At 34.5% G+C, this 13,017-nt stretch overlaps 4 protein-coding genes across 5 annotated transcripts; 2 read left to right on the top strand and 2 right to left on the bottom strand.

Moving 5' to 3' along the window:
- Nucleotides 1-628: 628 nt before the first annotated feature.
- LOC124409455 (zinc transporter ZIP9) lies at nucleotides 629-2,968 on the top strand. Its single transcript, XM_046887065.1, has 5 exons — nucleotides 629-1,080; nucleotides 1,518-1,647; nucleotides 1,891-2,129; nucleotides 2,337-2,471; nucleotides 2,539-2,968. Exons 1-5 carry the CDS (start codon nucleotides 985-987, stop codon nucleotides 2,788-2,790), a joined length of 852 nt encoding a protein of 283 aa, XP_046743021.1. The 5' UTR covers nucleotides 629-984; the 3' UTR covers nucleotides 2,791-2,968.
- LOC124409459 (coiled-coil domain-containing protein 115) lies at nucleotides 2,640-3,835 on the bottom strand. The gene has a single exon (XM_046887069.1). The coding sequence runs from the start codon at nucleotides 3,833-3,835 to the stop codon at nucleotides 3,359-3,361; it is 477 nt and encodes a 158-aa protein (XP_046743025.1). The 3' UTR covers nucleotides 2,640-3,358.
- Nucleotides 3,836-5,249: 1,414 nt separating this feature from the next.
- On the bottom strand, nucleotides 5,250-10,438 carry LOC124409457 (ferritin subunit). Of its 2 annotated transcripts, none has more exons than XM_046887067.1 (5): nucleotides 10,149-10,438; nucleotides 6,844-6,962; nucleotides 6,582-6,743; nucleotides 6,341-6,481; nucleotides 5,250-5,885 (listed from the first exon to the last, which is right to left on the bottom strand). In XM_046887067.1, exons 1-5 carry the CDS (start codon nucleotides 10,216-10,218, stop codon nucleotides 5,730-5,732), a joined length of 648 nt encoding a protein of 215 aa, XP_046743023.1. In that variant the 5' UTR covers nucleotides 10,219-10,438; the 3' UTR covers nucleotides 5,250-5,729. The 2 variants fall into 2 exon arrangements, with proteins under 2 accessions (XP_046743023.1, XP_046743024.1); XM_046887068.1 differs by having other exon boundaries at nucleotides 10,145-10,438.
- A 73-nt stretch (nucleotides 10,439-10,511) lies between these two features.
- Nucleotides 10,512-12,789, top strand: LOC124409456 (yolk ferritin). Its single transcript, XM_046887066.1, has 4 exons — nucleotides 10,512-10,639; nucleotides 11,566-11,670; nucleotides 11,849-12,138; nucleotides 12,248-12,789. Exons 2-4 carry the CDS (start codon nucleotides 11,571-11,573, stop codon nucleotides 12,533-12,535), a joined length of 678 nt encoding a protein of 225 aa, XP_046743022.1. The 5' UTR covers nucleotides 10,512-10,639; nucleotides 11,566-11,570; the 3' UTR covers nucleotides 12,536-12,789.
- Nucleotides 12,790-13,017: the final 228 nt, after the last annotated feature.

The following is a 13,017-nucleotide window of genomic DNA, read 5'->3' on the forward strand; positions in this document are numbered from 1 at the left end:
AAACATCGATAGCTCGATATCAGTATTAATTGCCTTTCAGTCTCAGCCTTAGAAAGGGTATGAAGAAGCTAAAATATACCGTGCCAATTAGATTTTACTTAAAATTAATAAGCAAGGGCTAGATTTGTTAGCAAGAAATAAGGTGAGGGTTAAAATAGAAGGTGCATTTCAATCTAATCTTATTGAAACAAGAGTGAGCTCTCGAATCAACTTTATTTCTATTATGCATGTTATATCTGTGCGCTTGCGGTAGTCAGTCAGTTTGAACTCACAATATATCTAATTGTAAATGCCCCTTAGTTCATTTGATTCAGACACATTCAATGCTACCGCATGTCTGACATGAATCAAACGATAAGTCCAGCAGAAATGTATGCTTATGACAATTGTATGTACCTGCGCGTGTGTATGTGTTTGTGCACGCATTTAGCGGCTGCCTACTAGATGTCAAACTACGTACTCTGAAAGGGAACGATAAAATCAAGTTAACACGTGCAGAAAATTCTGTGTTATGCACTCTGCAACGAGTTTTGCATAAAATTGTATCAATTATCCGATACTAAATATTGTAATTATTGAAATTTGTTTGACATGTGGTATAAGTTTTATGTTCGACATTATAAAAACCGAGCCACAGATGAAAATGGTTGGTTTTCACCAGTTCAATGAATTGACACTAGGCAACCAGGTTCGAATATCTTAAGGAGTGTATAGTCGGTGCTTTCTCGTATTTTTGTGTATACAGCCGTGGTATACAGCGATTGAACAAGTGAGAACAAAAAAAATTTGCAGTGGCGTGTCACGCTCCGTGCTACATTTACTACAAATATGGCTACGTAGCAGAAAAAAATGCATGCAAAAACACTTGTCGCAATATTTATAAGTTTTGATCAATCAGCAAATCGACATAAAACACGATATTGAGGTGGTAGGAATTATCGAAACGTATGATCGGGCATCAAAGTAATTCTCGATAGTACAAATATGGAGCAAAGTACGGTTCTCTGGATGCTCGCACTGGTAATGTTATTCGGATCATATTTGGCCGGATCTTTACCTCTAGTTGTCAACTTGTCTGAGGTAAGTAAAATATCTCTCCAATCACTCAAGTAATCATTTTATAATTTACGTTTTAAAATAACTGTCATCTCTTCACGCCGTGGCATCTGTTGCACTTAGTTAGTGTTCAGCTGAAACAAAATATTTATGATTGCATCTATGCATTGGGCATGACTCCAGTGATTAATTTTATTTTAAATCATGACACTGACACTACCAGGTAATACATCTGGAACGCTTTCAGGGAGTGAGCAAACGATAAAATATTAAGGAATATATTTAAAAGACTTCTGTAAATAATCCTGCCAAGTTTCATCGTTTGGTCATCCTCTGGAATCTTTCAGCCTGTATTATTCGTTGACTATTGCTAGTTTCAGTTTCATTTATAGGTATTCTCATACAGTCGTTATTACATATTATATTACTGTATATTATAGAAATATTTTCATCAATTTCAGGACAAATTACAGCTTGTCTCAGTTCTGGGAGCTGGCCTACTTGTCGGAACAGCTTTAGCTGTTATTATTCCAGAAGGTGTGCGAGCTTTATTCAATGCTGGAGGTAACGAAGCCCATCAGCACGGCAGCGGTAAGACTATCAGTTCGAGAGTGGATCAGACTGTCCAAAAATTTCTATATTCTAGAATAATATAGAATAGTATAGAATAATACTTGACAATAAATGTCGTACGACTGTACATATTTAATTTTCCTTGGTCTACAGTGGAGAAAAAAAATACAAAAATAGAATAAAATTCATTTGCCATTGTCAAATTATCGATTTCTGAGGAATGGGCTTATTATTAGATTATTGTGCATCTCGTTCTTTCAGGTGATCTCCACAGCCTCATAGGTATAACGCTGGTACTAGGTTTTATATTCATGCTATTAGTGGATCAGTGTTCAACCAGAAATAATGGAGAAGGTGGTAAACCTACAGAGAAAAGCCTCACAGCTACATTAGGCCTAGTAGTTCATTCTGCAGCAGATGGTGTTGCATTAGGAGCTGCTGCTACCACGTCACAAGCTGACGTCGAGATGATAGTCTTTCTAGCTATTATGTTGCACAAGGTATTCATGATGTTTATACTTGCTTTCATATTCACATGTGATTTAATTTCAAACAAGTCTTGCAACTTTACAACTGATGGATTGTGGTATTTTTCTTTAAATGTTGTTTATTGACCTAATGTAGTTCAGTTGTGTAAATGTTTTCGCTTACACTGTTTTGTTACTTATGGAAACAAAGCTTATACTGCAGCAAAATTACTGTTACAGGCACCAGCAGCCTTCGGACTTGTATCTTTTCTATTACATGAAGGCGTGGATAGGAAAAGGATACGGAAGCATCTGCTAGTATTTTCTCTGGCAGCTCCTTGTCTTGCTCTAATTACTTTCTTTGGCATTGGAAAGGTGAGCCAACTTGATATATTCTGTCTCGAGGTGAATTGTAATAACAGTTGAATTGATTGATTTTTAGGAGGGCAAAGAAACCTTAAGCAGTGTTAACGCGACAGGCTTAGCAATGTTGTTCAGTGCAGGGACATTCCTTTATGTAGCTACTGTTCACGTTTTGCCAGAATTAATGGTGAGAGGAAGTTCTACCCATTCGCATTTACCAACTACAGAGGGTGGATCGATCCCAGTGGGAGGACTCAAATCCAAAGAGTTATTGGCTCTCGTAGTTGGCTCATTATTACCAGCTCTGATTACAACAGGACATCATCACTGACCATAAATTTAGATAATCTTATTGGCATGATTCTATTTACTTTTTGTTTCTTGAGATTATCTGTATCATATTACAAAAATGATATATTATCTTTAATTGATACGACTGTCCAGGTATTTGTAAACTACTTATTGTTGCGATGTGTAAATTAATTCATTACTTCAATGTAATTTATTACGTCCAGTATCATGCAGAATCATAAAAATTCCATACACACATTATAATTCACGCATATTGCTCAATTTCTTATTTTACTAACCATTTTAAGAACCATCAAAATTTAAATAGTGTATTGCATTCAAATTTTTACTTCGATTATTAACACAGGTATACTTTACGAAAAACGAAACAGTATTTATAATAAAGTATACGTATTATAATTTGTATATTTGATTGTATGGTTCGATTTTATTTTCTTATAGCTAGAAACTTCTTGAGCTGGGCTATTTTTTTTAAGTAGTTCAACGCAGGAACCACGTGGTGTATGTTATTCAGGTTATTGGTGTAATATCAGGTTTATTTATTACTTCACAATGTAATATCTGTACAAATGTATAAACTCTTCATCTCATTTGCACATATTTTTTTTAATGCGTTTCAACTCGTCTAGTTTTTCCGTGGTAGATATAATTTCTGTACGAATATTACCGCACTTACCACTCAGCTGCGCAACTGCTTGAAAGCGTTTTTGTGCGTTGCGCAGGTTTTGTGGAACAAGAACTCCGAACCACTTAATTGGATCTGGAATTTCTCTACCTTCATCATTATATTTTCTATTAATTACATCAAACTGTGGAATACTTTCCTCGTTCAGTTCTTTTTGAACCTTGAACAGTGATTCAAACTGGCCTGCTTCAGTAGGTACTTGTAGCATTCCAATGTTTTCCATACCCCGAATGTATCGGGACTTTGCTAATTCAATGTGACCATCTCTTAACATTTCTTCAATCTGCAGCGTCACAGACACTTTCTCTTCCATCAACTCTAAGCTTTGCAGCGTAAATTTGTCCAAAGCTGCGCATACTTCATCTACACTTCCATGCATATTTCTTCACCTTGTAATAAGAAAAAGAAGTGAAGATTACATTGCCTATTTGCATAGCTCCATGTTTCAAGAAATCCTACACAGACCACTCAATGCTAACACACAATAAACTTTAACATAAATTCTCATTTGCATTGATCAAAGAATCTAAGTTTTCCAGATAATGAAGTTAAATTTGTACGTGACGTTATTGGTGTAATTTGCGTTGAGGGGTATGTGTTGCATTTTGTGAGACACGGAAGAGTGCATATAGGTAGGGTGTGAATATGATTCAATGAGCAATGAAGTTTCAATTAAAATAGCAGAATTTGTATATGTATTTTTCTGCAATATTCTAATAATATTCAAGATTTTGTACAGTGAATATTAGCTGCTATTCTCAAAACGAAAATCTAAACATTATATTGCAAGTTTTGATAAATCATTATTAAAAACCCCACTAAATTTTACTTTTACTGTGGCGTGGACCATCCATAAGCTATCGTGCAGTAAAGTGTACTGAGAGAGATAGCATATAGTTGTGTCACGAGTGGTGTCGGAAAACCAAAGATCGAGATACCTGTTTGAGTTATACATACCTATAGGTATACCGTAAGCGATGTAACAGAGATAGAGATACCCGTTTGACCTGTTTCTCTTGGCTCGGCTAATGCGCATCCCAGTTTAATTATATTTATTTATTTATAGTTTAGTAAAGTTCAGTGGGAGCATTAAATCGCAAGTCCGACTGACGCACGTTTTCTAACCTCATCTAACCTAACCTAATTTAATCATAAAATAGCATAAATTACACAAATAACTGGACGAGTGAAACGTGATGGGAGAATGAAATAAAAGCTATCTAATTATTGTTGAATACCAGAAATTGTGACGACCTCGGTCAGATGGGCTCGTTACGCTTGTTTCCAATTTTGCAAACTCGGCATTAAGCTTGATAAAGAGCATGGGTGAAAGTGGGTGTAAGACAGTGAACAGTGATCAGTGTGACAGATTTTGTACACTAGTATATACCTATATGTATACAAGTACACCAGATTTCATAACTTGGCAACACTGATCTCTATTGGCCACAGGCCTACCATTACCCAGTCGTACCAACGTGATAAAGTAGTCATTCAACGGCTGATTCTTGATCGGTCTGTAGCACTCGTAGTACGAAATGAAAAAATGAAAGCATTTTTTTCAAACAAGGGTTGTCAAAATCCTATTTGTTCTTATCAGTTGGATAAATAAACGTACAAACTGATGCTGATCTTGCATTATTTTTTTTTTTCAAGTTGGAACGATTCTGGGATATTGAGCCTTGGATGTTAAGGAGTACTAACTTCACTGTAATCTTTTGCAATGTACTATGTTACAATTAACGAATTTTTTCTCGGATTAACCGCAACAAGAAGCCACATTAAGCTTGAAATAAGTTAGAGCGGTATTTGTTTATTCACTCAATATCATTTACAATATGAAAATTATTACCCAATAACAAACTCTATAAACTCTTTTCTTTTTACATTGTCTTAAAACTACTATGCGCACATACTATTTACAGCCATATTCAGAACAATAATAGTAAATGAGGGAATATGGGGCGTATTCATTCATTTTTTGCAGCATTTTGTGGTAGTGCCAACAGCTGTTATGTATTCCTCTTATTCCAGTCAATTGTTGATAATTTGTTTTACTTCGAGTGCATTTTTAGTACTGATGATGCATTGGAATATACCCCATAAATTAATTATGGCATACTAAACATACGACATTGGTAAAACCAAGAGTTACTACAGAAGCATATACACGGTTGAATATATTCAAACTCTGATTCAATTTTGAATATGACTGATTTGTAATAAAAATAAAATCAAACACTGTTCCTCGCTCTCACATCAAACATTGTGGCTTACACTTCTCCGTTAAGCAGTTTCTTATCAAACAAAAATTCTCCAATAGGTCCATAAGTTTCCATCATCTTTGTAAGAGTTGTATATTTTCCAGCGAGATCACGCTGCCCCTTGTATTGCTCATCTAGGAAATCTCCAGTAAGCCAATCTACCAACTATAAAAGAAAAAATATAGCATTATATTGACAGAAATAAATGTTTTATACAAGTATTCTAAATATGTTACAAATTGAGGATGTAGATATTATATTTTCTTAGAACAAATGCGATGACAACTAAGATCAGAGGCTAGATAAAAAAAAAATGTTGTACTTGGGGTCTACAATGAGTACCGTGACCATGATGACAGCCTTCGATATTTCTTATAATTATCTTGTATGGGCAGTTCGGTGAGTAATGATATAAATTCTTTTACGCAAGAATTCATAATCTTTCTTTGTCGTAATTAATTGATAATTTTTACATCGTTACTTAAAAATTTCTAGATCGATTTATAGAGATAGAAGTTGTATGTACTATACTGGGTCATTTTGTAACAATGTTGAAATAGATTTGACAATAAGAAACATTAAAAAGTATTTGGTAATTTTATTTGAGACATGATACTTACATGATAATCATTCTTCATATTTTCACCCGGGTTTTCACAGTGTTTAATTATACTTCGAATATTTGTTGTAACCTCAACTTCCTTTGCAAGGGCACTTTTAAGTGCTGCCGATCCATCAGCCCATGTCATTGAAGAAACTTTCTAATGTAGAATGGGTGAAAGAAACAAAGGTTTTCTGTATTATGATTGGAACTAAGTTTTATTACTTAATACTTCATTTTAGCAATAAATAAGAACTTACCAGTGGGAATGCAAGTAGTTCTTGGAAGTTCTCAGTTACGTCACCACGCATTAACAGATATTCAATAAGTTTGATGGCATGATCACGTTCTTCATCCGCAGCATGTGAGAAAAACTTACTGAATCCAGGTCTGCTAATACTGTCGCGTGCAAAGTAAGCACTCTGTAAAAAGTAAAGTTATCAGAATAAGTGGACAGTTTTAAGGGGATTCTGATGAGTTAGGTTGTTTAAATTAATAAAATAATTAAAATAGCTCATTTACCATAGCAAGATATGTCATAGATGCAGAGATTTCTAGTTTCACCTGATCCTTCAGTCTTTTGGTACACGTTCCAACCATATCCACCCATTTTACATCGATCCGTGCTTCGTTAATTGTACCTTGGGATAAAATTTAAAAATGAGTCATCGATAAATATTGAATAAATGTTCTATTGTTCAAGAACGTTCAATAATTTTTTATTTGTATCCTAAAAGCAGAGCTCAAATTTTCAGATCTTGTTTCATGTCAAAAAGTTCATGATATCAAATATTTGCAGTTGCTTATCTTGTATTTGATTATTTATCTGTCTTTATGAACATGAACGGGTGACTCATCAATAGTTTCCAATGAGGTTGAGGTTGGTGGAAGGTTATCGACGGAAAATCAGTTTATTTAAACATCGTTAAAGAGTGGTAAAAACTAAAATATTCCAGGCGCGGAAAGGGCATGCTTATATTTTCTTCTGGAAACTTTCTACCAATTTACACTTCATTAATTTCCAGCCAATTGAATTTGGATATAATATAAAACAGATTTGCTCAATATCTAAATCTTTCCAATAATGATGTACCCACAGTTAATAATAACAATAATAATCTACTCTTATTTAGTGCCAAATATATTCAGTAGGAAATTCTTTTTCACTCAAATGGAGACGCAACATGATTAATACATTCATTCACACATAAAATTAGTTCTTCTTCGTGATTAGGGGAATAATGGATGTCTCATAGATATACCTATAAGTAAATGAATATGTTCGATTTAAACCAGACTCAGTTTACACATAGACGCAATTATGATGAAAAGGCAATTTGATGAGATTAGATTAAGAAAAAATAATAATTAAAAATTTGCCACTTCAAATACAGGTTGTAATTATTTAATTTCATTTCTAAGATATAGATACTAAGTTACTTTTAATTACATGTTCAAGTAAGTGATATTTCATAAGCATTGCTTTTTTTTCATATCCAGTTTTCTTTGATTCGGTTTTCAGGTTGATACAAGATATAGTGTAGATTACATCTTCATTGATGTTTTTTTTTTTTTCTTGTCATATGATTTCTTTGATCAAAGAGCACAGCAATGAGTTATTCAGGGTGCCATAATGACTACTGATTCGGTAATGATGGTACGAAACATTCAAATAGTTAACTTACGTTACTATTTCAACTGATTTGGTTTCTCATGTAATATTGGATGAATGAGCAACATGCTTCATTTCGTACTTTCAGAACTTGTTCAGATACATACTTTCGTTGTACGATACGAATGAGTAATGTGAAGTACAATTGATTTCAAACTGTCCTCGCATGTTTAATCATCCAAAAAGTCTGTACATGTATCTCTGATGCCATAATAAGCTGATCGAATAAATCAATCATATCTTTCTTCTATTTGCGTTACACAGTTAGTTCAATAAACATTAGAGTATTGGTTGCTATCACTTGCAAGATTCGACAATATTTGTTGAACTATAAATTGGAGTGTTGCAGACTATATGTGTTGTTCACTGTGTGGAGTTTGTACCGTGGACAATATGGGCTCATAAGTGATCACGTGAAACAAACTTATCAATGTTTTTCTTATCTACGTATGGACAGACACTGTTGTCAACCGATGTGGGCGTTGTTGTAGAGTTGGTTCCAGAATAACATTACTTTATCGCAATGATTTTATACGAAATGCATTGATGTAAAGTTTGCTCAAGAATAACAACAATTTATTACAGTTATTTTGTACATGGCAAAAACGTCATTCAGTAAGATCCTTCCCTTATATTTATTCCAAAGTATCGGCTTTAGTTTTTATAAAGTCATAGATACAAATCTGAAGTGATACTACTTAACTAGTTATACAAAGATAAAGTGCAAAAACAAAAATTTTCTGCAAAAGTTAAAATGTCTTTCACGGTAAAATTTTCATCACATTGACCAGAAGTCGTACGTCATTGACAGAATCTGAATATTTTCTGCTACAATAAAGAACCACAAGTCAACCTAATGAAAATATTATAATGAAGTACCGAATACATTCGCATTCATGTTTTATCTACAATATAATTATGAAATGAAAACTGCCATTTTGAAGTACAAATACAATGTAGCACATACTTTGACTTCATCATATATTGCACCATTATTCGTAATCAAAACCAATCAGCATAAGCGTTTACAGTAAATGCATGTGTAAGTAACTAAATACCATGAAAATGAATGGTGAAATATATTTGGCTAAGCCATAGACTTTATTCTGGATTTTTGCATTGAATTGAGTACTTCGACTGCTATGCATATTTCAACTGATACTAATCGGATATAATTCAGGTCAAAATTCAATGTCCTCGTGACACACAATGTCTTAGGTTTAGAAAGGACAATCACTATGTGCAGCCCACTGTAACAAGACGATAAGGCTACTACGGTATTAGAATGTGTTATAAAATAATCACAGATTCATAAGAAATGTGATGGATCCTATGCAGTTGTTCTTTTCCGCGATCAACTTGTTCTTATCAACAATGTAACCGAGTAAGATGTTGCAAAAGTGACTCGAATTACTATCTTTGCAATTATAATTACATTTGAAGCTCTTCATTCCGTATCAAAAATTCTTGTTGCATGGTACTGAATTAATTAAGTCTAGACAAGTGTTTTTGGGTTTGTTTTTTAAATTATTTGCTTGTATTTTTAAACCTTGTTATTATGTTGCCAAGACATGACAGCATATGGAGTTAATTAAACGTTTTAATTTCAGATGCAGATAGCTGCAGCGATGGGGGGGGGGGGGGGGGGGGGGGGATTTTGCAATTGGCCAGAACGTAATTGTTTTAATTGTCTGGCATTTGACCTAACCGTGATATGCTGGACTTTTACGGGCAGCAAAATACTGCGCCACATTTTTTTTACTTCAGCTATTCGGTTGATCTAATTTCACCGTCTCATTTTGTTGTTGGCATAACAAGTCAAGCATATAAGCAAAACAGAAAAAAATAGAATAGTATGGGAACTTTGGCCCACAGGATCAAGTTCAAACATCTCACGTGAACGATCGGTAAATAATGATTCAAACGGCAATAATAAGCAACGTCGCTTCTTGGAACTATCGGTACTTCAAATACGGTACAAGCGGCAACACCGCATCTCAGGGCTGTACGAAGCGTGGAAAAACATTGCCGAACAAGGCGACAGATCGCTCACTAAGATCACAAAAAATCCGTGGTTTTGGCCTCGTCTTTTAATCAACTGAATTTGCCTGCGTTTATTTAGCTAAGAAACAAATAGTAAGTTAAATTTACTTACATGTCGAGTAAACCTCAGGAGTAATGCTGAGGCAACCCAAAAGGATGAGAAATCCGTAGATAAAATTCATTGCGTCGCTGTACCTCACGGTGCGCAGGTATGTGGGTTAGGTGAGATCAAATAATATGAGTATCTCAATCGATCGAAGCTTGTCAAACGAAGAATACCCCTTATTTCGAAGCAACCTTTATACACACTGGCATAGAAGGAGGCTTCAAAGCTTGTTCAGATAATATGCGTAACTAAACTCTCGAAGCAACCATCAGCGCCTTAAAAACAAAGTACACTGGTACGATGCAATCCACAATGGTTCAGCATTGTCATCCTTGGCTGGCTTTCAGAAACTGCTGCGCACTAAAACTGCGCATGCGCTGATATGCAAGATGACCGGCCGATTTCAGGAAATTTCCCCCCGATAAGTATTCATTGTTCAGCAGAGCGTCGAAGCGAGAGTATTCACGCTGTCAGCTGGGCACTTCACGGTTCTTAAGGTACGTTCTATTCTTGTCATTTCGAATTGTTCTGTACCGTCCAATTCGTCATTTGTCGGCTTCGAGTATTACGTTGCTTAAAAAAAAAATTGTGCACTTTTAATCAACATAATCGCCCCTCCGTCCATACTCCGCAGTAGAATATTCCTACGTACGCATGTATACTTCAGTTCGTGACGTATCGCAAATACTTCAGGGGCGTCACAAGTCGCTTTTAAATCGTAGTTCATATTCTATTGGCAGTTTCTTCTTGGCATTTGAATACTTCGTCTTCTTCCCTAACAAAGACAGTTTCTAATAGCATTTGAATGAACATCAACTTGGCTACATTTCTTTTATTAGAATTATAATTTTTTTTTTAAATCTCGATTTTAATTTTACCTAAAAGTCTAAAAGTTTCGCAGTTCTGTGTTCAAAGCAAAAGTGAGGTCCTTATGCATTTGTATATACATCTGCATAACAAACTTATTGTTCGATAATAAGTGAAAAACCAATAGACGAATTTAACAATAAGTCTAATCTATAATAATAGAATGATTGTTTCATATGTCGTATGAGCATTTCTCTAGGGTCTCACACACGTACTTATGTATTGACAAGCTTATATATATGAATATATATATATTGTTTACGACACAATTGTGATACTGGTTTTAAATAAGGCTTAAAGATGAGTTGTGGGCTACTGGTTTAACTTCACTTAACTTAAAACTGATTAAAATATCAGCAAAATTGGCTGGACCATCTGTCGAGTTATAGGACAAAATAAATCTTTAATTTTTGTCAGAAATTTTTACTTCCCCAAAAAACTAGAATAGTGGAAAGTTTTAGGATTGAAGCTTTTAGCCTAATCGGTTTTTCTTCCTTATTTTGTAAACAGTAACATTTTGGTGCTGAGATTAACATTTTATTGTTCTACTTTTCAGCCAACATGAAGGTTTTCGTGGTTCTTTCCACCTTGATGGTGGCTGCTTCAGCAACTTATTGTTACAAAAATGTCAATGAGATTTGTGACCAAAGTCATTACAAAAGTAACGTTACTCTTTTATAATAACTTTTATTGAAACTAACTTCGTACAGAGATATAAATGTCAGCTACTACAATGAATATTTGACAGTTGTGGTAAAGAAAGAAAAAAAATCAATGAGCTGAAACTCGATTTGCACCATAATAAATATTTTTCATATTTTGTGTTATGTTATTTGCAGGTGATGTTCCATTGGAAAATTGTAATGCCACATATGGACACTTTGACAAAATACGTGTCAAGCTCGAACAATATGCCAATGCTCAGATTGAGGCGAGTTTCAAATACTTGCTGATGTCAAGTTACTTTGGGAATTTCATGAGTAATCGTGATGGATTCAAAGGTTTCTACAGAAAATTGTCTGACGAAGCATGGGATGACGCAAAAGATTTAATCAAATTTATCACTCAGCGTGGTGGAACTATGAACTTTAATAATGAAGCAAAGTTCTGGAGCAAAGATAACGAAAAGGTAAGCGAATTTTTCTCACCAAACTGATATTATTATTTTATTTTAATAACTGTTATCCAAGTTGCTATAATCTTGCAAACTTTATTGTGCATATTTACGTTTTTAATAGGTTTTGCAGATTAAAGACAATCTGGCCGAATTTGACAGTATGAGTAATGTTTTGGACAACTACAAGAAGTTGGCAGACGAAGCCTTGAAAATACATGCAGAAACTGCAAAGCATACTGAGGTAGATGGATCCGTTGCTCACTATTTTGAAGAAAGATTCTTCAGCCGGCAAGCAAAAACTGTGCACACCTTGGCTGGTTATGTTAATGATCTCAAGCGATTCTTTTCGGATCCCGATGCATCTCTTGCAGTATTCCTTTTCGATGAATATTTGCAGAAATCCATGTAAATTTTTCCCAAGTTATAATGTTGTCAATTTATTTTATCATCATAATGTATAGACGGTGATGATGACCATACAGATTAGTTTTTGTTTTTCATTCCCTGTTCTCTGTAATATAGACTAAACAGTTTGCTATTATCATTACATTGATTTCAGTGAATTTTAGTTAACACAGTAACTAGGGTAACTAGCCATGTGAAACTACATTTACACTACATACTTGTAAAAGGTACCAATGAAATGAAATAAAATTTTGTAGCGTAACTAGTGTAAAAAATTTTCATCTCCACCACATGTTCAGAATCAGAGATTCCAATTCCAAATCAAATCGGACGAATTTGTGATTCAGTTTTCAATGCAGACGAACTTCGGACGGAGGCAGATTAATTTCGTACTTATTTACAATGCAGATGAAATCGGATAAATTTCCTGTCCGAAATCTATGCGAAATTTTAATCAGGGAAGACTATCAGCAGCTTATTGAAAAG

This window comes from Diprion similis, chromosome 8, assembly GCF_021155765.1.
Source record: "Diprion similis isolate iyDipSimi1 chromosome 8, iyDipSimi1.1, whole genome shotgun sequence".
NCBI classification, from domain to species: Eukaryota; Metazoa; Arthropoda; class Insecta; order Hymenoptera; family Diprionidae; genus Diprion; species Diprion similis.